The sequence below is a fragment of the Gavialis gangeticus genome, unplaced genomic scaffold (assembly GCF_001723915.1).
Source record: "Gavialis gangeticus isolate Ggan-Ray unplaced genomic scaffold, GavGan_comp1, whole genome shotgun sequence".
In the NCBI taxonomy this organism is placed as follows: Eukaryota; Metazoa; Chordata; order Crocodylia; family Gavialidae; genus Gavialis; species Gavialis gangeticus.
The window spans coordinates 98,557,869-98,581,097 of NW_017729024.1; the positions used below are offsets into that span (position 1 = coordinate 98,557,869).

The window sequence follows — 23,229 nt, forward strand, 5'->3', positions numbered from 1 at the left end:
ACTGGGTTGGGCCTGGACATCAATGTTTACAAATGAGTCCTGGTACAGAAAAAGGTTGAGAACCAGGGATGTACATTATTTGAAAAAAAGACACAGAGTTAAGATTAATAATTGGAGCTATTTAAGCAAACAGTTTTGGGGTTGTTGTTCTTACATACTGTACTACAGGACCTTATACATGCTATTTGAGTTTTCACATCACTTGTATATATTATGGACCAAAATCTTACTTTCAGAGCCTTTCACTAGTAACCGCTTTAAAAATAAAAACAAAACCTCCCCACCTGATGGCAAGACCTACCTATCTATCTATAGGTAGATCTTGCCATCTTCCATATATATGTATTACTGGAACATAGATTTGATTTGGTTTGTGGCCTTCACTCTTAAGTAACTCATTTAAACTGTAATCTCTCTCGTGCTGGAAATGCGGCATACCACCTTTACTTACATGTGCTTTACGCCAGTGTAATAGCTTGTTTATACCATGTAGCTGACAGCACAGTCACACTTCACAAATGTTTCCATCTGGCATCCTCTTCTTTTAGTAGACTATAAATAAGGACAGTCCTGAACCAAATCCTTGACTCCTTATTCCTGGATGAGGGAGTTCTGCACAAATTTGATTCTATACAGGAAGGTCAAATAGGTTCAAAATGGAGCAAAAAGTATGAACAGGCTCCTCTACAGCTCTGTAGTAGGGACTTACATTAGCTCCCTATATCCTTCACTGACTAGCTGACTCTGCCTACCCCTGAACCTTATACTTGCTAGCATCCCCAAAAAAGGATTGTAGTCTGTGGAAGGATGAAAAGAGATGCTCACAATTATTGCCTGAAATGGAGTTTATGGTGCATCCTGCAATAGTGTTAAGAAAGTCTGTTGTTACACAGATCAGGGAAGTGTGCCATGGTCCTTAAGTCTCCTGCCAATGATAGATTTTTTCAACACTTTAATTTGTTGCACTAAAATAATTTCCCTTTTGGTTTGAGGCTTCTATCTTTCTGTAGGTCAGTAGCAAATAATTACATATTTAACAACATCACTAGAAAAGATGCAGTGGAGGTAGCTGTTTGAACCTTTCTGTTGTGCACAGTCTCTGGTAGCTGGTATTAACAGGGTACTCAAGGATCACTACAGAAATGGACTACTTTGTAATTGGTTCGCTTGCTCCTCTCAGCATGTAAATGTTGGGCTAATTTTTCAGAAGATGTGCTCCTGTGATTTATGACCACTTTGAAGACTTTCAGAGTAAAACTACCCTCATTTACATGAGAAGACCTAGATCTTCAAATAATTATGTAATTCAAGTCAATATAGGTACAACCACTTATACCAGCCAAAGCATCTAGCTTTTTATGCTCAGAGAGCCCAAGAAAAGACTCTCCATAGAAGTAGGTTGGAACTATCAGAACACTAAATCCATTCTTGCATTATCACTATAGATCTATGAAGCTTACATCCCACATTCCCACTACAGGAGGGGTTACTCTATAGAATTATGCACAAATTAGGTACTTTACAAATACATTGGTGATGTTTATATTTGCAATTAATTGTGGATCTCAAACTTTAAATATGGTTGATTAAATGTCCCTTTGACACTGGGTCTAGTACATTTTTGAGCCTTTCCTTAAGTGTCTTTGAGCCTTTCCTTAAGTGACGGAAAACTGATGGAAGACTTCAAAATTGGGCCCACTGTACATGGCATATAAGTAACTTTAAATCAATCTTACCCTACAAAAAGGTACCACATACTAGAATGACTTTCAAATCAAATATCATTTGTGGTATGCAGGCTGTTTTGTTACTTGCAAGAGGCTTCCAAGTTGTAAGTAAGCTACTAGTAATCGGTTTGAAAAGTCTACAAACCCTGGTGTACACCTATTCACAAATGCACCTACCATCTGGTCTGCCACAAACAGTTGTATCAAGCATCTATTAAGACTCATGGATAAAGGAAAGTAGCATATGTTTGTCTTCTAAAATTTTTACTGCCATATGTCTTATGTGGAATCACACTGTGATGTGCTGTTAAACTTAGTTGGTAAGATCCAGCTTAGACAACACAGCTAAATGCTAAAAAACGAGGTACATCGGTATACTACTTTTGAAATGTTATGTATACTGATGTCCTTTTGGTCTTAAACCTGCAAACATTTCTATCTTTATGTAACTTGATACACCTGTGTTCCTGAATTCAAGTCTGATGGAACTACTCCCAACCACAAAGTAAATCACAAGCATATTTGCCTGTTTAAGACCTTAGATTGTAAATGCCTCTTACAGTAAAAAGCCATCATCACACGGACTTTGTCCTCATTGTTTTTACATTGGTTTGCTCACCTCTGATTAGAGCTTCTAGGTGCCATGATTCAAAATGATGACTCAACAATAGATCAGACCTTTGTATATTGATAGTATTGCAAGGGACAGCTTATCTGATTTATCTGAGATCTATATGGTGCAGTAAGATGGGGCATCAGGGAAACAATTATGTGTCTCTGATTTTCTGCTTAGCTCTGCCATGGCTCCTCTCCATAGTTTCCCAAAGCAGTTCTAAGGGACAGATTATCTGATTTATCTGAGATCTATATGGTGCAGTAAGATGGGGCATCAGGGAAACAATTGTGTGTCTGATTCTCTGCTTAGCTCTGCCATGGCTCCTCTCCATACTCCCCCAAGGCAGTTCCAATCTGGGACAGTTGCCAGGGGTCCAGAGGGACCATGTATCAGCTGAGTCTAATAGAAGCATTTGTACTGATGGGGGCAAGTAAAAACAAAAGTCAACTATACTAGCTCTGTGCGCACAAGAGACTCCCATATGCTAGAGCTAAGGGATGTGAATGATTTCCATTCTGTTTGCACTACCACCTAAGTGGGGTGAAGTGGTTAGTATTTGATCCAGGTTGCAGAGTAATCATGGACAGCAGCCTTGCCCACAGCTCACTCAATACAAATCCCTGAAACACGCCTTACAAACAGGTTTACAGAGCCATTACAAAACAAACCCACTACAGGCTCTCAATACCACAGCTCTTCCCCAATGCACAACATGGTTGCCCATTGTATGTTGCCTTACTGCTCCTCCACACCACAAAGAATTCAGGATTTACTACTTAGTGGATGCATCTACATGCAATTAGCACATAGCAAAAAACTCCAGCACAGTTTGGACCAGAGTTTATTGCTCCTGGGTATAACATTTACACGTGCACCTGGGACCACACCATATTGAGCCAGGGCAGAGCAGGCCCGGTGGGTCAATCTGCCAGCCCAGGCTGCTCCAGCCTGGCTCAATGTGCTGTGGAGGGACAGGCTGGGACACAAGGGTGCTAGGGTGTGGAGCTAGCCCGCAGGCAGCCCCTGCACTGTAGCACCCTTGTGCCCCAAGCAGCCCCGGTCACCATCTACATGTGTATTTTGGTACACATAACTATTCTGCTGCTGGTTAGTACTTGTCCCTGACAGTACTATCCTACAGTGGAGTTAGTTTACTGCACCCTAATACTCCACAGTAAAGGGCATGTGTAGATGTGCCCAGTGCAGTATTGCCAAGTCTCATGATTTTTTGCATTGTTCTTAAAATCTACATTTCATGGCTGTATATGAAAGATGTACATTTTTCACATTCCCAAAGCATAGACTTTAAAAACAACACCAAAAATCATGAGACTTGGCAACACTGCCAGTGTCACTCTCTGGAACTCACTTTTCAGGTGTCCTGCATACTGCTCATGTGAGTTTTCTGCTTTTCATTTGTTGAAACAAACAGAATAAAAACGAGAATAGAAGTTATGTTGACTTTTTTAAGATTAGTTAAATGCAGATTTCTCATTGCCATTGTTTTACATGCCATGTTTTACATAACCTATAAGCTTTAAAATCAGCTGAAATGTGTCTTAACAGGTGAGAACCACGGTTTTTTCATGCTTCCATAATATACAAAAGCTTAAAAGATCTTTTTCAAACATTTAGAAAACATTATTTTCTTTGCTGAAGATGAACACAAGAAATTCAAACTCCAGGGATAATAAGGAGAAAGGTTACAAACTACTGAAATGACAGGCTTAATACAAAAATGTTCTCTAAGCTACAGTTGAAAAAATTATTATTCTAATATTATAATATGATAACGTTTTTTCCATTCTATAAACACAATGGCCACATTCTGCCATTAGCTACATAATATTTAAAATTTACTCAAACTATTTTGAGATGCTATATAGGTTGAGATGACTTATTTCAAATACAAAACGCTCATTATTTAAAAACAGGACTCAAAATGAATTAATAAAAAGGTTCACAGAAAATAGTAGGCAAATCTTAATACTCTAACACACTAAGAGCCAGACTCTGTTCCATCTAATTAGGTGCCTAAAGGCACAGACAGAAGTGCAGCTCCGCACTGTAACTCATACCACTTTGCAAGAAGCACTGTGAATTACAACGATCCCACAGACCCAATGGATGTTCGCTGTTGGGTTCTGAGGGTTGGGAAATTCAGCTGCAATTTGGAGCAGGCTCCCCCAGCCACTCTCCGTCAGCCCTCTCCCAGCCCCAGCTCTGTTTTTAGAATGGGGAGGGGGGAAGGGAATGGAGAGAGTTTGGTCTGGGTTTTTTTTTTCAGCTGATGCTGGAGGGAGGGCGGGTAGATTGGAATCGCAACCCCCCCACCCTTTGGGGAGGCACCAATTCACATGCCTGACACTCCAGTGCTGGTTGTGCAACCCCCAGAATGAACTCCTGCCACTCCCTTTCCCCCCTGCCATTCTGAAAACAGCACTGGGAGCAGCGATGGCCAGCCCTGCTCCCAGCAAGTGCAGACAGAAGTTACTGAGGGCACTCCACATTGGAGTGTCTCCATCTGAACCCTTATGTAATGAGGGTTCAGATTGTCACAGGATAATGCCCTTTAAAGCATCTGCAGTCATGCACTTGTGTCTGCTCATGGCTGTACAGTACTTTCAGGGGCCACATTGGGTGAAAATTGTCACTTCTGTCTGTGCCTTAGGTGAACTTAGGTGCGTAAGTGCTTTTTTATTCTACCCTGTTCAAGTCCCTGAAAATCCATTAATGAACTATCATCTGACCCTTGAGTCAAAAAGCAGCATCAACAAGGAGGAGGAGGACCTCCCCATCTTTTGCATTAACAATGTTTAGGGCTTGAGCAGAGTGAAACAGAATCACACTTGGGCATCTAAGTCCATGTACACACCTAACAGATTAACTAGAATCTGGTCCCAAATTACCAGGAAAGAACAAACCCACAAACCATGAGCGAATGGGCCTATCATCCTAATTTGCACACTGTCATTCTCAAATGAACAGTAGCTCGTTAAAGTTATATTTTGGAGTTTAGGCTTAGTGAGGCATGACATGAAGATGACTACATTAACAAAATTCTTACAGTACGTCACCCTCATGAAAAACACTGGACATTATGTTCTGAGTTTAACACATCAGATAGTAACATGGTATTGTCTTTTCTTCCCCTTAATGTGAAGCAGAACCTTAGTGAACAGATAGTATGTCAGCTCTTGTAATGTTAGATGCCACCCAGGCAAATGTCTCCTGGTATGACATTTCAAATTAAAAATGAAGAGGCTTTTGCCTTAGACATATGCCTAGGTGGATTTTCTTACCTTTGGTTCCATTGAAATGAAGCTGTGGGTACCTCTACTTGAGAGAACTGACCTTTTAATTGTTTTACTATGGTAGAAGTGGTAGTAATCCTTCAGTGTTCCAATCTGTAGAAAGGAGGGGGAAGGAGGGAGAAAAGAGAAAGAGAGAGATTTAATTTATGAAAAGCAGTTTTCTGTTTTTCATTTTTAAAGGCCTATAAATTATGCAATTTCCTGCTGTGCTGAAATGTTACTTGAACCCCAGTGATCATCTTTCAAAAGAAGGACATATGATATGAAATGGATGTAGTGTCCTTGAGGCAGTAACTGCATAACCAAAGATTATAATTGAGCAGCTTAGTCCGTCTGTATCCACCTTTTTAATGTTTAATTTATATTCAGTATTTTAAGTAATTCTATATCAATCTATATCCAAACTATCATCACAGGCAAGTATAAAAATCATCAAATAGGTACAAGGTTATTAAAACCCATACAGTTTGCTTAAGGAAATATACTGTAAAATGTACAGTGTTAGGTTATTTATGTCATTAATTTACAAAAACATTCCTAAGCATTGGACCATTCACAAAGAATATACTTATCTTAATTTTGTAGGGGAGAAATAATTTCTGTCCTTAATCTATTATTAGAAATACCTATGAGATGTCAAAAAATAGGGCAATTTCTCAATAGAAAATAAAAATTGGTTTAAATCTGCCACTTAAGTACAGTCTGGTAATGTTACTAACCTCCATAACAACATGAATAAATTTCCTTTTTAAAATCATTCATACCTGTTTTCCAATGGATATCCAAACTATTTTGAAGAAACTTTCACATACACATAAATATGCATATCCCTAGAGAAAAGGCCTTCCTAAACGTTTTAGAATTTGGCCTTCAAAAATATCTCATTGATGCTGTAAATCTGACAGCAACATTATAAATTCCTTTACAATTTTTATAAAAACTGTTAAAAATGAGCAAGAAAAAGACATTTTAAATCATTGCTGATTCAAGTAGAAACTCAAATTAAACTTAGACAAAAAATAAGCTTTGTTTTGAAAACAAATGAGAAAATGGCAGCGGTGCACTTTGGAGGTGCTTTAGTTCAAAAGTGCACCACTGCCATTTTCTGCATGCTGATGTGTATTTTGCTACTTATACAACTGCACGTGGTGTAGCATAGCTTGCCTCACCTTGCATGCAGAGCAGACTTGATTAAATGAGTTTGCTCCGAAGTAGCGAATCTTCAGTGCATCCAGGACAAAACCATATGTGTATAATAGGGCTATTCAAAACTTTGGCAGCCGTTTCATTTCGGAGGTGTTTTGATCCATTTCAGTGCCCAAAACACCAAATCCAAAATGAAACGGAAGGCTCTGAAACATCTCTGAAACTAAACAAAACCATCCAAAATGTTTCAGAATTATTTTGGATATTTTGGAGCCGGGCTTGCAGGGAAACAGAAACTAAGAAGAAGGAGGCTAAGGGGGGACCTGGTGACTGTCTATAGACTCACTAGGGGGGACCAGAGGGGTTTGGGGGAGACTCTGTTTCCCCTAGCGCCCGCTGGCATAACAAGGAGTAATGGGCACAAGCTGATGGAGAGGAGGTATAGATTGGACATCCGCAAAAACTACTTCACGGTTAGGGCGGCTAGGAGCTGGAACCAACTTCCAAGGGGAGTGGTGCTGGCCCCTACCCTGGGGGTCTTTAAGAAGAGGCTGGATGCCTACCTGGCTGGACTCGTTTGAGTCCCATTTCTCTTTTTGGGGTTTTTTGTTGTTCTCCCGCCCTGGCGGGGGGTCGGTCTAGAAGATCTACTAGGTCCCTTCCGACCCTTAATCTATCTATCTATCTATGAGGGGGAAGTGGGGCAGAAGGACTGTTCTGATATTAACTTCTGTAGCTGGCCAGTGACTGCGATCTGTCCCTGAGGTCCCTTCCAATCCCAGTGCTGTGGAGGAGGGATGGCAGCCTGTTGTCATCCTGCGCACAGATCTGGGGGCCTGCACCCCTGGAAGGAGTCTGGCACAGCCCCGCAGCCCTCCCAGAGGGGTGTGGGCCCTCAGATCTGCGCACAGGATTACAGCATGCTGCTGCTGTTGGCTGGGGCCAGCACCGGCACCCAAGTCTGCTCTGCACAGCCCACGCCAAGCATAGCCGGGGGAGCCAGGGGAGAAGCCCACATGGCTGTCCTGCCTGGCCCCATCCCACACCTGGCCCAGCCTCCTGGCACTTAAAAAAAATCCAAACCCTCCCCCTAGCAAACCCTCACTCACTGGCAGGGGTTGTGGAGGCTCTGGGGCCTCCAGGCAGGCCCCAGCATTCCAAGAATCAAAAAAAAAAATCATCTCCGTACTCACCGGCTGTAGAAGGAGCTGTGGGGGCTCTGGGGCCATGTGGCAGAGCCCCCGCACAGAACCGCCACTCCCCAATCTCCCCCTCTTCCCTGCCAACCCTGGGCCCTGATGCCCCACCCAGCCCCAGCCTAGTCCTGGCACTTGAAAAAAAAAACCCATAAAAGCCCTGCACTCACCAGTTCTGGTAGCAGTGATCAGGACCTCTGAGGGCTCATGGCAGAGCTCCCCTGTGCAGTGTGGGGCAATGGGAATTGCCCTCCACACCTGGCACCCACATGGCAGCTGCCCCATGGCACAGGTGCAGCATGGCTCAGCACAGCAGCACACACTGTCTGGGAGCTGGGGCCACTGGGGCTGAGCAATGCCAGGCTCCGGCTGACAGGTGGAGCTGCCCCAACTCCCAGACAGTGTGCCACACCCTGCCAAGCTGTGCTGCACCCACACGATGCAACAGCTACGACATAGGTGCCAGGCAGGGGGGTGATCCCTGCTCCCCCCCGCTGCATGGAGTGGCTCTGCCACAAGCCCCAAGAGGCCCTGATTGCTACTGCTACAGCTGGTGAGAATGGGGCTTTTTTTTTTTTTTTAAGTGCCAGGACAAGGCTGGGGCTGGGCAAGGGATGGGGTCAGGCAGGGCAGCCATGGGGGCTTCTCCCGTGGCTCCCCTCACCGAGAGAGAGGCAAGCACAGCTGAAGGAGCCATGGGAGAACTTGCAGCCACCCAACTGTGCCTGCCTCTCCCTGGCCGATCTGAATCTCTGAAACAGCGTCAAAACTCTGAAACAGATTCAGCCGAATCAAAACAGAGCAGTGATTTGAAACACTGAAACGAATCACTGTCCTCCAAAAAAGCCAAATCCAAAACTGAAATGAGACATAGCCATTTCTCACAGCCCTAGCGTAAATGCCCAAGGATTTCTTGTTCTGTATTATTAGCAACTAGTGAGGGCAAGCACATAGGTAACACCTCAAGTGTTCAACTCTAAAGGAAATGTTAAACGAAAATTGGCAGAAAAACCCTATGAGTCTTCAAGGATCTACTTTTAGTATTCACAAAGATTAAAGTCTCTGGAAAACCTTCAAGACATTCACATAGGATTTAAGGTTCATGAAGAACTACTGCTCTTGAAGAGCATCTGATAATTTTACTGAAAGTCTGAATAACATACAAGGTCTTTGAAAACAAACTAAAAAACTTTTTGAAGAAATTCTAGTTTCACAGTTTAAGAGGATGTGTCTATATGGAAATATTGCAGTATTTAAGGCGTGAATTTCAACACAATTCAGTATGAAAGACTGTGTAGGCATTCCCATTTCAGGAAGAATGGATTATATAGATTTAACTTAAGCTAAACGAAAGCAAGCCAGTTTATAGTATCTGGACAGAACTGAAAATTGTTTCATGTGTACCAGGAATAGCACTGTTCAGACACTTGTGCCAAAAGGGTACAGACCTCTTGTAACATCTCAAGAAGAAAAAGTTTTCAAAACTGTTCAAATACTTTCCTAAAGAACTGGGGAAGATATGCATTGCAAACTGTGCTAGAAAGGCCTAGCAAACGATGAAAAACCTTTAATTTCCTCTGGGTGCCCAGACATGCCCAGAAAGTCTTCTGTAGGAACATCTGGCCAACCATGGCTATCCTCTACCTCATGCCACATATTGTCAGTTTTCAAACTTTACCACCAGGTCTCTCCTTTTTCCATACTTACTAACCCAAAACGTTCAGCACAATATTAAAATTCTATGTCCCTCTGTAACAGGGCCCAGTAGGGGCCCCATTACTAAAGGGGAAAGGGTGCTTGGGCTTCCCCCCACCTTTTCTCTTCCCTTCCACTCCCCTCTTTGCCCTCTCTTAGGTCTGCTGGGTTGCCCCTTCCCTTTCGGGTGCCCCCCTAACTGCCTTGGGCATGGTCCTCTCCATTTCCCCCTTCTAGCTCTCACTCTCTCTCTCTCTCCTTAAACCCTGCCATTATTTGGTCATTATTACTCACATTTCTCAGTGTTACTGTAGCCACTAGTAGGCTGCGGATTTTGAAACAAGATGACCAGTGGCTCCAGATGCAGTCAGCCCCTGATGACCCAAGGGCAGAAGTAGAAGAGCCAGTGACCTGCATCACCCTTTATAAACTCAAGGTTCAGGCCAGCAAGGCCGTCTAGCTGTAGAAGTCCTAGGGGAAGGAGCTCCCTGTGAAGAGGCAGAGGAACTGAATTCAGAGTTTCCCCCTTGGCTCCAGACAGCAGCTGGACAGAGAAGACCAGCTGCATCACATTGGAAACCAGGTAAGTTCTGCAACTTGTTTGTTCTTTTGATTGTGGCTTGGAGAGTGCTGTCCCAGGGTTAGATGAAGCCAAGGCCAGTCCTTTTTGGCTTTGAGTTCAGCTGACATCCAGGATTGTGAGTGATTCTTGACCTGGTGGTTTGAACTGTGGCTGCAGGGGAGGCAGAGGTCATGGAAAAGGGGTGCTTGTGAAGTACCCTAAATCTCAAATGCAACTGGGAAGGGAAAGGACAGAGACTGTGAGGTTAGCTCCAAGCCCAGCAGGGAGAAGCCCTTAAGCTTGCAATGCACCCACTGTGCCTAAAGCTTCACTACTAGGCTCTGAGCTAGTAAGCACAACTAGAATAAAACTAGGCTGAGGCAAGTAAGGCGCCAGCCCAGACAGACCTAATGCCTGAGGGTCTCCTCATCCATGAGGAGCCTGTCCTCATTTACTTACTCCATCAGGTTTGGCAGGTGAGAGTACAGATGTGGAAGACCCAGCAAGAATGAGGAGGCCAGAGGAAGAAGTCCTAAAAATTGGGTACACTATGCCAACACCTTGGGCAGTGTACACCTTCCCTGTTATTAGTGTGGAATAAAAAGGCTCTGGTGTAACTATATATATATTTTACATATACGTGAATCATAAAGCAAATAACTCTGCATTTTACCATTACACAGAATTGCTTACAAATAATTGTCATGTTTATTAGGAGGATATACCTATATCTTATGCCACATTCATTTTAGATCAACCGACCGGTGTTCTGTATTTCCCCATTGCATTTGTTCACTTAGAAATTTGCCATAGCTAACCCTTTTACAGGAGCCCAGGAGAGTAGAGGATAGAGCAGGTGACCACAACTGCAGTCCGTGTATTCCCTCAGATTAGCTCTATTTACCCCTCACAAAGGAGGGGTGAGATAAAGTGTATGGTCAGTCACAACTCTCAGCCACCAGAGTTGGCTTGATGGCAAGGTGGGAAACAATAGGTATGCTCACCTCCTGAGGTACTGTGCATAATGCTTATGCATGATTCCCAATGAGAGCTTCAGCTAATGAGGCTCAACAAAACTTTTTTTTTAGAATTTCAGGCTTGTAGGGCTGGAACCTCTCTTCTACTTCTAAACCCCAGAACTCTTCAACAACAGTGATAAAAATATTACTGTTAGAATGTGATTGATTAAGTTAATAAATACCAGTGCAATCAAAGAATCCCATATCTTGTAAATGAAACTTGGTTTGTATTCTGTGAAAGCCAGTGATTCCTGTAGTAATGTAACACCAGTGTTATTAAAAATGTTATGACCCTTTTTTCCTTTAATGGGAATTTGCTTAGACCTTCCAAATTTGGGTCACTTGCAGAATAGTTAAACCATGGAAATATAGTACAAATAAAACTTATCATTTTGAATGCATTTGTTAAATTGTGTTTTTATATTTTTAACTATCAGGTCTTAGAGCCCTGTGATAAAAAGCAGTGCAAAGAGAGAAACAGAAGAACTGAACCTTAGAGACTGATGGCAATTTAGTTGCTTTATCCTAGGGAAATCTTTGTAATCTGGTGATTAACCTGGAGGCCCTAAGCTCTTTTAAAAGAAAACCATTCCGGAGAAATTGTTTGGTGAAGAGCAAGGCGCACATGAAAAAAGTGACTTTGTCTCCCTATGGAAATCATTACTGGAAGTCTTAAAAATTGTGTTAAAGAGTAATCAAGGACAGGAGTTATATTATAGGAAAGATTCCTGAGACATTGCAACTGGATCCTAAAAAAACATAAGTACATGCATGAATGCACACAGATATACAAATGCTTTATTTGCTTTATTAATGTTAAAAATCTAAGTGAACTCTGAAGGGCGTTAACCAATATGACAGCATCTGGACTTGGAATATATTTACCCCTATGCAACTCTAATTCCTTAGCATTAAGCAGCTAAGAGTAAAACAACTGAGAGAGTTCATTTAACTAACTGAATCTGTGAGTGTCAGAAAGTGAGCAATGACATATGCCATAAGCACCCAATGCATTACGTACATACACCAAACTCCCTAGGATCAGACTCATAAACTATTGCTGAAGATTTCCCTCTTAATGTTTAAAGCGCGATTTGGCAGGGAGAGACTGCTCACCAATTTGCTAATGGGAAGTAGGAATTTCTCCCTGAAGGAAATGATGCTTAGTTATCAATTTCTTCAGAACTCCAGCTCTTCTTTAGAAAAGAAGTTTCTAGCTCTTCTGCTTGCAGACATATCCTCATCATGAGCTGAACAGAAAACAATGAACTGTTGACTTCCTGGACTAGAAGCATTTCCCTGGCTCTTGCATGGTATTTCAGGTTAAAGGGGAGGAGGATACTACAGGACAGAGTCTCAACCTTACAGCTTCTGCACCAGTGACTAAGGGAATTGGAAGCTAGAAGCAGATGTTGCCAAATGAAGTCTCAGCAAAATGCAGCTGCTTCTTTGGGCCAAACATACATTTCCTGTTGTCCCAACCATTGATCTTGCAAGACAAAGGGTGATGTGTTCCCTTCCCCACTTCCCATGTCTCACTCCACTGTGGTCCCAGGGCTGGGGCCACTAATCAGCTGACTTGTGGTCTCAGCCCCCGGACCCACACTGGAGCAAGGTTTGGCACTCTGATGCTGTCCTAGGGTTGAGACGCCAATTAGGTGATTGGTGGCCCCAACCCTGGGACTGCACCAGGGTGTTCTGGTTTTCTCCACTTCTAGAGATGCACCCCTACGATCTCCAGGGTGTGTCTATGAAGGTTGGGAAAGTTGGGGTTCCCGGCTTGCAGAGATGTGCCCCGGCAATCTCTGGGGCAAATCTCTAGAAGCGGGGAACACTGACTTTCCCTGATTCCAGAGACACACCCCAGAGATTGCTGGGGGCATGTCTCTGTAAGCAAAGAAAGCTGGGCAGGTGCTCCCTGGGCCTGAGGGGCCTGATCCTGTGCAGGAATCCCTGGGGCGTGCAGGACTGGGCCTCTCAAGACCAGGAAGTACCTGCTTAGGGCAGCAGGCAAGTATGGTAGTTCTAGGTTGCCCATGCTCTTCCTCCATATAGCAAATAAATGTTTGCCACAATAAAGCAGCACAATTTATTACTACATTTTGTCAGAGCCCCAATGGTATAGACATCTATTTGCTGTCACTTTGACACCATAAAAAAATTTTATGCTGGCACATAGGCAATGAAAGGCAATGTCTGCACTTCTAACCAGAGAAGTGCAAGGACTGATCTCTCTGTGCATCTCTGTGGGCACAAATCACTAGGGCTAGAAAGAGGACAGATGTTCCAGTTCTCAAAGTGTTTCATATTTTGAAATTTGGCTTAAATCTTAGTATTTAAGGTTTTAAAATCTGGAGTCAAAATAAATCTCAACAGTGTCAAAGTTTTCTGCAAAGGAAAATGCTAAGAAAAATGAACCTTCCATTTTTAGAAAGGTATTATTTTACTTTGTTATCAACCTTTCTTTAAAAAAAGATATTACAAAATGTCATCTAATACAAACTTAAACATTGGGATGATAAATAGCTTCAAAATGTGTTCCAACAGGAGATGTTAACATTATCAGACTCTATGGCATTAAAAAAAAAAATCGACAATCCAGAGAAATCAACCCGATTCTCAGAAAGCTTTTAGATTTTGCTAGACCCATACATTCGCATGGAATATGACTCTGACCTGCTTACCCTAAAGGGAACAAAAAGGAAATGGTGAGGCACAGCTTTGACCTCCATTCTACACTGGACCACTCCACAGACTGAGTACACCAATGAAAACAAGTAGAGGTTCACCAGTATATCTGTCCATGTCATATCAGCACTGGTAAAAGGAAAATTGTCATTATCAGCAATCTGCTTTTTTTGGCCGGTGTAGCCAATAATGTCACTGATTTATGCCTTGTGCACAAATTTGGGGGACATGCCTCCCCCAGGGGTGCACACAGTGGTGGAGAGCTGCCCTCCTGCACCTCCCAGATGAGCCGCCTGCAGCTCTGCCCCACCCCAGCTGGACAGCACATCCCCCTGCCCCAGCCCCATTCCCGCCCTCACTGTGGGACCCTCTATCTGCCCCCCCAAGCTCCTTCTCTCCCCCATGCCCCTTCCACCCTGCAGACTTGCCAGATGGATGGACACTGCCCTCTAAGCTGCCAGGCTGCATATCAGCTATCGGATCAATATGGTTGGTTAATAATCGGCCATGGATACCGGCCAAAAAAATCTTTATCAGTGCACTCCTGAAAACAGGCTTCACAATGCTAAATCAAAGTACAATTTCTGCACTTCCTCTATGCACCCAAGAAATCCCTGAAGGCACATTTCTGCCCTAAATTCTTCAAAGGACAGCAAAGCTCTACATTTCTTCTTACTCAATAGTATGTACAGTTTACAGGATCTAGCCCCACAGCAACAGAGAGAGATAAATCGCTTAAGGCCTAAACTTGCTCACAGTTTAAAAAAGCAGGTGAGACACTGGGGAGTTTCTTTCCTTAAAGTCATCCTAAGAATAACCATTTTGCAAATCTCTGAGATAGAAGGCAAGAGTTGCAGAGGCTGAACCATTGTAAGGACACCACAGATGGAACTGCACAATGGTAGACTGCATCCAGGGCCAGGCTGGAGCAAACTGCATGTGGCACATGGGCCCAATCCGAGACCCACAGGCAGTGCTGCAGACTAGCAGACAGGGCTCCAAGGGCTGGATCCAGCTCACAGGCCGGATCTTCGACACACCTGCTTTATCCAAATGCTTTCCTATTCACACAAAGCCCACTTAGTTTTGTTTTGTGCCAGGAACAGGGAATCATCTCATTCCCCATGTTTTGTAGTAACTATAAAGTAAGACTATCCCCATGCTGTTTTCCCACGTGCACCACAACAAGGCAAATTTTATGAGTGACTTGCTTTCACCTTGGGTTTAGGCACTCCAAAACTACTCAATTTGCTAAAGCTTACATGTCAGAGGAAGGAAAGAACAAAACTGCAGGAATTCATTCAAGGTGAAATCTCAACCACACAGCCTTTCCAAAAATGTAGGCTCCTTGCCATTCCAGATAGGCTTATATCCTACTGTCCTGCTTTTCAGGAGTAAGCAAGTTTCTTGAATTACCCCAACCAGCAGTGATTTAAAAAACAAAGGAAACTTAGAAACCTGTTACTGATGCTGTTGAGGGATTTGATCTTCTAGCCTGAACCAAATTAATGAAGCCATTGTGACACTCAATTTAAAAATGGAAGAGGCAGCTATCTGGTCTCTACATTTAATGTTGGCCTGGACTGACAGGATATGCCTACAGTGCAAAGAAAAAACAGGGTCTACCCTTAACATGCTTTGGCAAACCTGGTTTAATAGCACAGGAAAGCAAAGTGAACTTTTCAAATGGCTAAGCTAAATCAGTACTAGAGCTATTAATCTCTCTCTCTAGTCTCATAGGCCTTAGGGGCCTATAACCACTTTAATTAAGCCTTCCATCTCCAATTTGTGCAACCTCCTTCCAACTTATTGCATCTTCACCTTCTAGGTCAGTTTTCGTGTTCTCATCCCGTTGTTGGCTTGAACTACCTCAGGGTCTGATACCCTCCACTCAGCTTCCAAAATCTGCCTCACATGACTTCTTCTCTCAAAAGCTCTTGAAATATGCCCTACCAATTTCGTTCTCTATGTTCTTATCTTGCTCAAGACATCAGGTCTTATGTAAAGATACACATGCTCTTGATTATACCTTTTCTTCCATACTCCATTTTTTCTTACTGTACCAGCTATTTTCCTTAGCACTTTGTGTTCAACATTGCAGCCTTTTTCCATGTGTCTTTGTCAGCATCCAGGATTCACATCCATATAAAAGGACAACTTGAACAACTGTACTATAAAACTAGATTTTAAAGTTTCTTGATATTTTTCTTGATACCATTATTGTATCTAGGTTTAAAAGGCGTATGTTAGCACTTTAAAGTCTTAGCTGAAGAAATCAAGGTATTTGATTATTTTAAGTGGGTCCAAGTACATGAGACGCTAACTGTGTAGTTGCTTAATAATACTGCACAGTAGCGTGCCAGGCAAAACCCATTCTAATATGCTCCTGTGAAGTTAACATCTGAAAAGAAACCATGTGCCAGCACTACTGCACAGTAGCACAAGTTACTCTGCATTGATTTAGTACTTGGTTACCCAAGTACTAAACTCAATGCGCCATAACTACGGTGCATTAATGAATGTGTAGATACACCCAGTGATTATAATTTTTTCTACTTTTTCCACACTGTCATTCCCTATCTTTTATCTTCCTGTGATCTTGAGATTTTTTTCTTTGTGGATGTGATCATGTATTTAGTCTTGCTGATGCTGATAGCAAGCTCAGCTACATTGGTTTTTGACTCCATGATCACTGTATTCTTTTTTTCTATTTCCTCTTCTTCTAGGCATATATTGTCTGCATATAAAAGTGCGTGGTACAGTTCTTTCAGCTACAAACCTTTTCCTTCTTTTTTTCAACAGCTCTTATGACCTTCTCAACCATCAAGTTGAAAAACATTAGTAACGGTGTATCCCTTTGTTTGAGCCCACTATTGATGTCCATCAGGCCTGATACCATTCTCTCAGGGCACAGACAGAAGTGATAATTTTTGCCCAATTTGGCCACAGAAAGTAGTCTACAGCTATGACAAAACACAAGTACATAGCTGCAGACTGCTTAAAAAATAGCTGATCAGGCAAAAAATCTGAATCCGCATTGCACAAGGGTTCAGATGAAGACATTTCAAAACACAGTGTCTTCTGTAACTTGTATCTGTGCTGCCTCCCAGCCTGTCCCTGTTTTCAGAATGGGAGGAGGGGGTAAGGGATAGGAGGGAGTTTGGTCTGAGGTTATTTCAGTCCCTGCTGGAGGGTGGGGCAGGTGTACTGGACCCTCCTTGAGGTCGGGGGGCTCCAATTCACCCACCCCACCCTCCAGCTCTGATTAGGAAACCACTAGAATGAGCTCCCTCTGCTCCCTTACCTCCTTCCATTCTGAAAACAGGGACAGGCTGGGAAGGAGATGGGGCTGCTGCTAGGGGAAATTGGCTGCCGGCTGGGAGCCAGCAGTTAGATTCCCCTCCCCCCTGGAACCAACAGTGAACTTCTGTTTGGTCCCAGGGATCATTGTAACTCAGACACTTCCTTAAAAGTATTCTGAATTACAGCAAGGAGCTGCACTTCTGTTTGCACCCTCAATTCTCACACAACTTTTTGATCCTTCAGTGCACATCTTAGTAAGGTGTACTGATTTCTGGAAATTCCAAACCCTATTTATGATTGACCATAGTGACTCCTTTCTAAAGCTATCAAAAGCTCTGAGAAAGTCTATATAAAATTGATATACATCTTTTACAATTTCCCATTTCTTTTCCAGCAATAATCTCATTGAAAATATCTGATTACACACTGATCTTTCTTGAATCCACACTGGTAATCTCCCACAATTTATTTTGCATATGAGAGCAGTAAGTTTAGCAGCAATTGAGAGAGAACTTTGTACATTGTGCCCAGTAAGGAGATACCCCAATAGTTATACTGTCTTTGGTTACCCTTCTTATAAATTAGGCATATTATTCCCTGCTTTCATTGTTTAAGTATTCTTTCCTCTTTCCAGATCTTTTTAATTATCTTGTAAAGATGGTGCTCTAATACTCTAAATCCAAATTTCAGGCATTCGCCTGGAAGACTGTCTATCCCTGGTGCCTTATTTCTGTGTTTATCACCTCCAGTGAAGAGTCTAATATTTGGAGTTCAGCAATTTGATATTCAATAACTCTTCCCTAACTTTCATACTCTACATTTGGAAATTCTTCATAATATTCTTTCCAAATCTTCAGGATTTCTTGTCTAGCTGTTATCAGATTCCCATTTCTGTCATACACCCCTGTCAACTTCGGCTGATAGCTTCTCCCTCGCGCTATTCATACCCAGGTCTATTTTAATCTGAGTAAGCTAACTCAAGTTGAAAAACCAAATTAAAAACACAACTTTTACTGTAACATCGACATATCATTAGTTGATACTGTGTTCCTTCACTCACTTTCTTTTCAGGCCAGAACTTCAGTCTCAATAGGAACAAATATGTCATTACCAAGTCAGCATCTATGGACATTCTGAACAGTGACATTCTGGACATCAACTTAAAATCTACCAAAAATTCAATTTTGACATCAGTGTCATTTCTGGAAATGTCATTATCAAAACAGGAGGAGAGTATGCTAATGAGCCAAAATGCCAAAAAATAATAGATACAAATAATGTAAAAAATGAGGTCTTGCTTTCATTGCTAAAAAAGGAGCCCTTCTTAATTCTTGATAAAAATCACATTGAATACAAAGCACTCTAATTTTACAGTGAGGTACACCTGCTAAGGTGAGCCTGACCTGGGCCTGACCTCACCTCGGAAACCCTGCTGTTCAGAATCCTTTATTTTTCCTCTTAAGACAGAAATTAGGGATGATCACATTCTAAGGAAAGCTAGAAATTTTGTCAGCACATCTTGAAAGAAGCTTGGTACTCAAGACAATATGGATCATCTAAACAGTAATTCACAAGGTGTGATTCCCTTCTGAACTACCTGTGTATGATTAACCCTGTTGCAATCAGAACATCACTATTTCTATTTGAATAAATCAGCTAATACTTCATCATTTTTACCCTTATAACATAGCTAGGCCGTTATTGTTGAAATTCCTTCTCTTCTTTCCTTAACACACAAGTGTGAATGCATGTGCATGTGAGCATGAACACACATGTACCAGTGTGTTGATGTATGCCACTGCTGACTTCCTTTGCAGTCTTTGGCAATTCTCCACCATATTTCAGCTGTTTACAAGGTGAAATTTTGCCTGGGCACTTGCATTAAACTGGAAATGTACAGTTTTGTTTTTCAATCAATTGATGTCCAAAATGAATAACTGATCCATTAACTTAAAATAGCTCTGCATTGTGTTCTTTCAGATAAGAATGTTATTACTATTGCTTACATCCTGCTGCATTTTGCTTTAAAAAATCCTGACCATGTTAGGGGTTTGGACATAAAATCCAAAGTAAGCTCCAGTCTTTTAACTTTTTATGTGCCTTGATTAGCAAGACAAAATGAATAACAACTCAAACACTGAGACTTGCAAAGTCACTTTTCTACATTTTTACATCAAAGTTTCTCCAATCTTTTCCTTTTATAGGCCATATTCCAAACTATGTATCACAATAAAAAACTAACATATTTTTATATCCGTAGATATGATGATAGTCTACTGGGCTATGCAGTAAACTAAATACAGTATTAGTTAACTATTTGATAAAGTTCAGGGGACAGAGGACAAAACTTCATCAATCAAAAGGAATGTACAGTTAGTCATCGAAACAAACAAACTTCAACTTAGTGAGTCTCTGATATTTCAATGCAACCATAGTAACCATATTCAACATCTGAAATTACGTGATGAAGAGAAAAGCTTAGAAATATTTAGCAACATGTAATGCTTTTGTTTCATCAAATGAAAATGTTTTGACACTTAGTAATGAGGTTTATTTCCCAGCAGTACTGCTAAGACTTAAGCGAACAGCTTTGCAAGAATGGAAAATGCGTGTATGATAGAGTTAGGTTAGAGTTCATAGGGAATACTGTGAATGTATAAAACAAATATAACTAAAATTATACATAAAAAATATATCAATAGTTTCACTTTAATACAAGCTTAATCAAACTAAGAATTATTCATTAAAACCACCCTACTAAACAGGATGAACAATCCTTCCAAAGAGGATTGTAGCAGCTTTGGAGGGATTACATATTTATTTAAATCCTGTGGATTTCAGTCTGAAGATGCTTTCTTATTAAAGGGATTTGGGAGGAGGAAAAGGTTTACTCATTGTTTTAAGTAGAACTACTTACGGATTTCAACGGACCACAGTTAATTGCACTCCTATTTCTCTTAGGCCGTTTTAAAGAAAGTAATATTTACATTAGGCCTGAGAGACTTATCCAGGCAGACATTCCAATAAAGTCAACTAGAGGTTGCCTGGATAAGAACTAAAGGAAAGGTAAGGGCTATGTTTGGATCTTAACATAGATAATTCAATGACAAGAACAGCACAAGGAGACTTTTCCACTGCAGACTAACCAAGAGCTAAGTAAAACGGCAATCCTTTTAGTATTCCGGAGAAAGAAAGGGGGAAGTAACAGAAGATTGGATGGGCTCGCGGCCTAACCTCTTTCTACACTAGGACATACGTTTAGTGAAAGAAGTATAAGAGCTAACAAAGTCTCTTGAAGCACCTGTGGCAGAATGCCTGTATCTCCTTAACAGCACTGTGATGCTGCTTTTCCTCTGTGCAGGCTATGCATGTAAGGTCCAACTAAAAATAAATGAAAACTTCAAAACAGGCTCTCAACATTGTCAAGGAGTAATAAATTAACAGTAAAAACTTCAAAATGTGGGCATCTAAACAGCTAGGAGTACAAAGCTGGAAGAGTTCACTGGGAACATTTAGAATATTTGTAAATATTCAAATATTCTAAATTAGTCTGCACACCACACTTGAATTCTTCCTTTTGAAATCTATAAAGAATATGTATTCCCTTGCATTTCTACTCGAGGAATGATAAAGAGGTTTGGACTGCATTACTAATGTGTCCAAGTGACACATCTCGAGGGACACGGATGCATAGATATGAAGAAGAATATGAAGGTAAGTCTCTGTACTTCAACAAATGTCTTAGTATTGACAAAAAGACATACAACTTAGTATTGACAACGCATTTTCAGATACATCAAGTAAATTTAGCTAGTTAATGGAACATTATCATGAAATGAAGTGGTAATTCGTTGTAAATAAATAAATTATTAGGTAGAAAGCAAATACCTTTTATATGTCAAGAGGTACAAACAATCATAATTTTTGTTCTATAACTTTTTGCCCTTTTTTGTATCCTACTAGATAGTATTTTAAAATATATAGCTGACATACTGCCTTACTTAAAATAATCTTCACTGCCATTTGCCATATATATCCTACAGCACTGCCATACCCCATATTTCATGGGTACTCTAAACCTTAAGCATTACTTTTGTTTAAATTTGCAATTTCACCCTTGTACTATTAAACTATTGAAAATGAACGTGGCTTTACAAGGTTTTGTCCCTGTTCGATCATTTCAGTCATGAAAACAGTCTAAAAGCCTGCAGCAAAATAAGTTTTATGTTTTAATAAATTACAATGAGCAAAGATTTGTGCAAAAGAGAGCAGGCATGAATTTTATTTTAAAATGTATCATGAAATGTTTAATAATGACCAGGAGCCCTACCTATGCTGAAAACCATTACTAGTAGTCCTAGGCATTCAAACCTCTTATTTATACCTTTTGTAGGTGACGCAAATGAAAGAGAATCAAGCCCAGTGGGACTCCTTGCATGAATAAGGATTTACAGCAGAGAGCACCATGTTAGATACTTTGCTGTTCTTTTATTTTCACTTTATTTTCACTTCAGTGAAAACTCACAATCGCATTTATATCAAAAGCGCTTATAACATTCAAAGTGGGTGACACAGCAACCTACAGTAATCATGCTGTTGCCAGTAAACAATCAATATTGCCAGCAATAAACCTTTTCACACTACACTTTACCTTACAAATCTGAACTCAGCTCTGACTGGTCATTATAATTACAATGTTTTCATTTTACTGACGTCTATATTCAACTCGATTAAGTAATCTTCTCCTGCATCACCAATATATTTTACTGAAGAATAATAAAGCCTTGACTCATGAGAACTGCCATGGATGAAATTAATTCATTTGCATGATGTGTGGAGGTAGTAAGTACCCATCACATTGTTTCAGTGAAACTGTAACATGCCTCCTTGACTTTGAACTGTATCAAAATCTAATAATCTACCACTTTGTACAACAGGTTTAACTGACTGTGGATAAAGGTCAAACTTCCTCAGATCTATAAATTATTCTCTGACAATTATTTTACTCGCATATCTTGTTTGACCAATACTAGATCCATCCAAAGGTACTCCTCCTGCCTAAAAGTTGTGACCTGCTCCTGCAACCCATATTTATAAAAGCAATCCTCACTCATGCAAACAGTATCACTGATTTTGACAGAAACATTCATGAAAGAAATACTCAAATGAGAACCATTTTCAGATCATGGTCCTATAGAAAGCTAGTCCAGTTCAGTAATTCTTAGTAAAGAAACACTTTTATCTGGCAAGATCTAAAGACAAGCTTCAAGAAAAATAAGCAAATCCTAATGCATCCAAAACTAATGAGAAAGGAAATACTAGAAACCTCCTACCAGTTCAAGAATATATATGGACTATGTCAAATCAGAGGACTAAGCATATTCAGGTAAAAATGTTTTAATCACAAAAGGAGAAAAAAATACATCCTCCCTTATTCAGGAAAGTAGGATCCCATACTCCCACTGATCTCAGTAGTGCTAGACAGGGTATTGGGACCAATCCAACTTTCCATGATCAGTGGGAGTCTTTAAGGGTGCTGACAGGAGTGACAGTTTGTCACACGATTGGACCCCTAAAGTGCTCTACAGCTGTCCCCTGAAAGAAGAGCACAGCTGCAGCTCATTTTAAAAGTGCCCGATTGCATGACACACTGAACCCTCCTTACACGAGGGCTTAGATCAGTGGCAATGCATAGGGAGTGCACAGGGGTGGATGTGAACCCCCTGAGAGCCCCGGTGCAGCCCCTGACTGGCTGCGCTTGCCACTGAGGCAATGGGCGGGGAGGGGGGCCAGGCGGAAGCACCAGTGCCCCCCCTGCAAGCATCGGCCATGGAGTGGAGCATCGTTGCACTCCCAGAAGCGGCTGCAGCCACTTCTGGAAGCCACTTCCAGAGGGGACTGCAGCAATTGGCCACAAGGGGACCCCCCAGTCAGTGAGATGGGCCGCGGCAGGTCCCCCCCCC

General features: G+C 41.5%; 1 protein-coding gene across 2 annotated transcripts in view; it reads right to left on the bottom strand.

The window, feature by feature from the left end:
* PCSK5 (proprotein convertase subtilisin/kexin type 5) overlaps nt 1-23,229 on the bottom strand; it is a 461,635-nt gene that overhangs the window by 425,856 nt on the left and 12,550 nt on the right. For both annotated transcript variants that reach the window (XM_019517436.1, XM_019517437.1), the window contains exon 2: nt 5,646-5,750. In XM_019517436.1, coding sequence (XP_019372981.1) covers nt 5,646-5,750 — 105 coding nt within the window. The remainder of the gene's footprint in view (nt 1-5,645; nt 5,751-23,229) is intronic.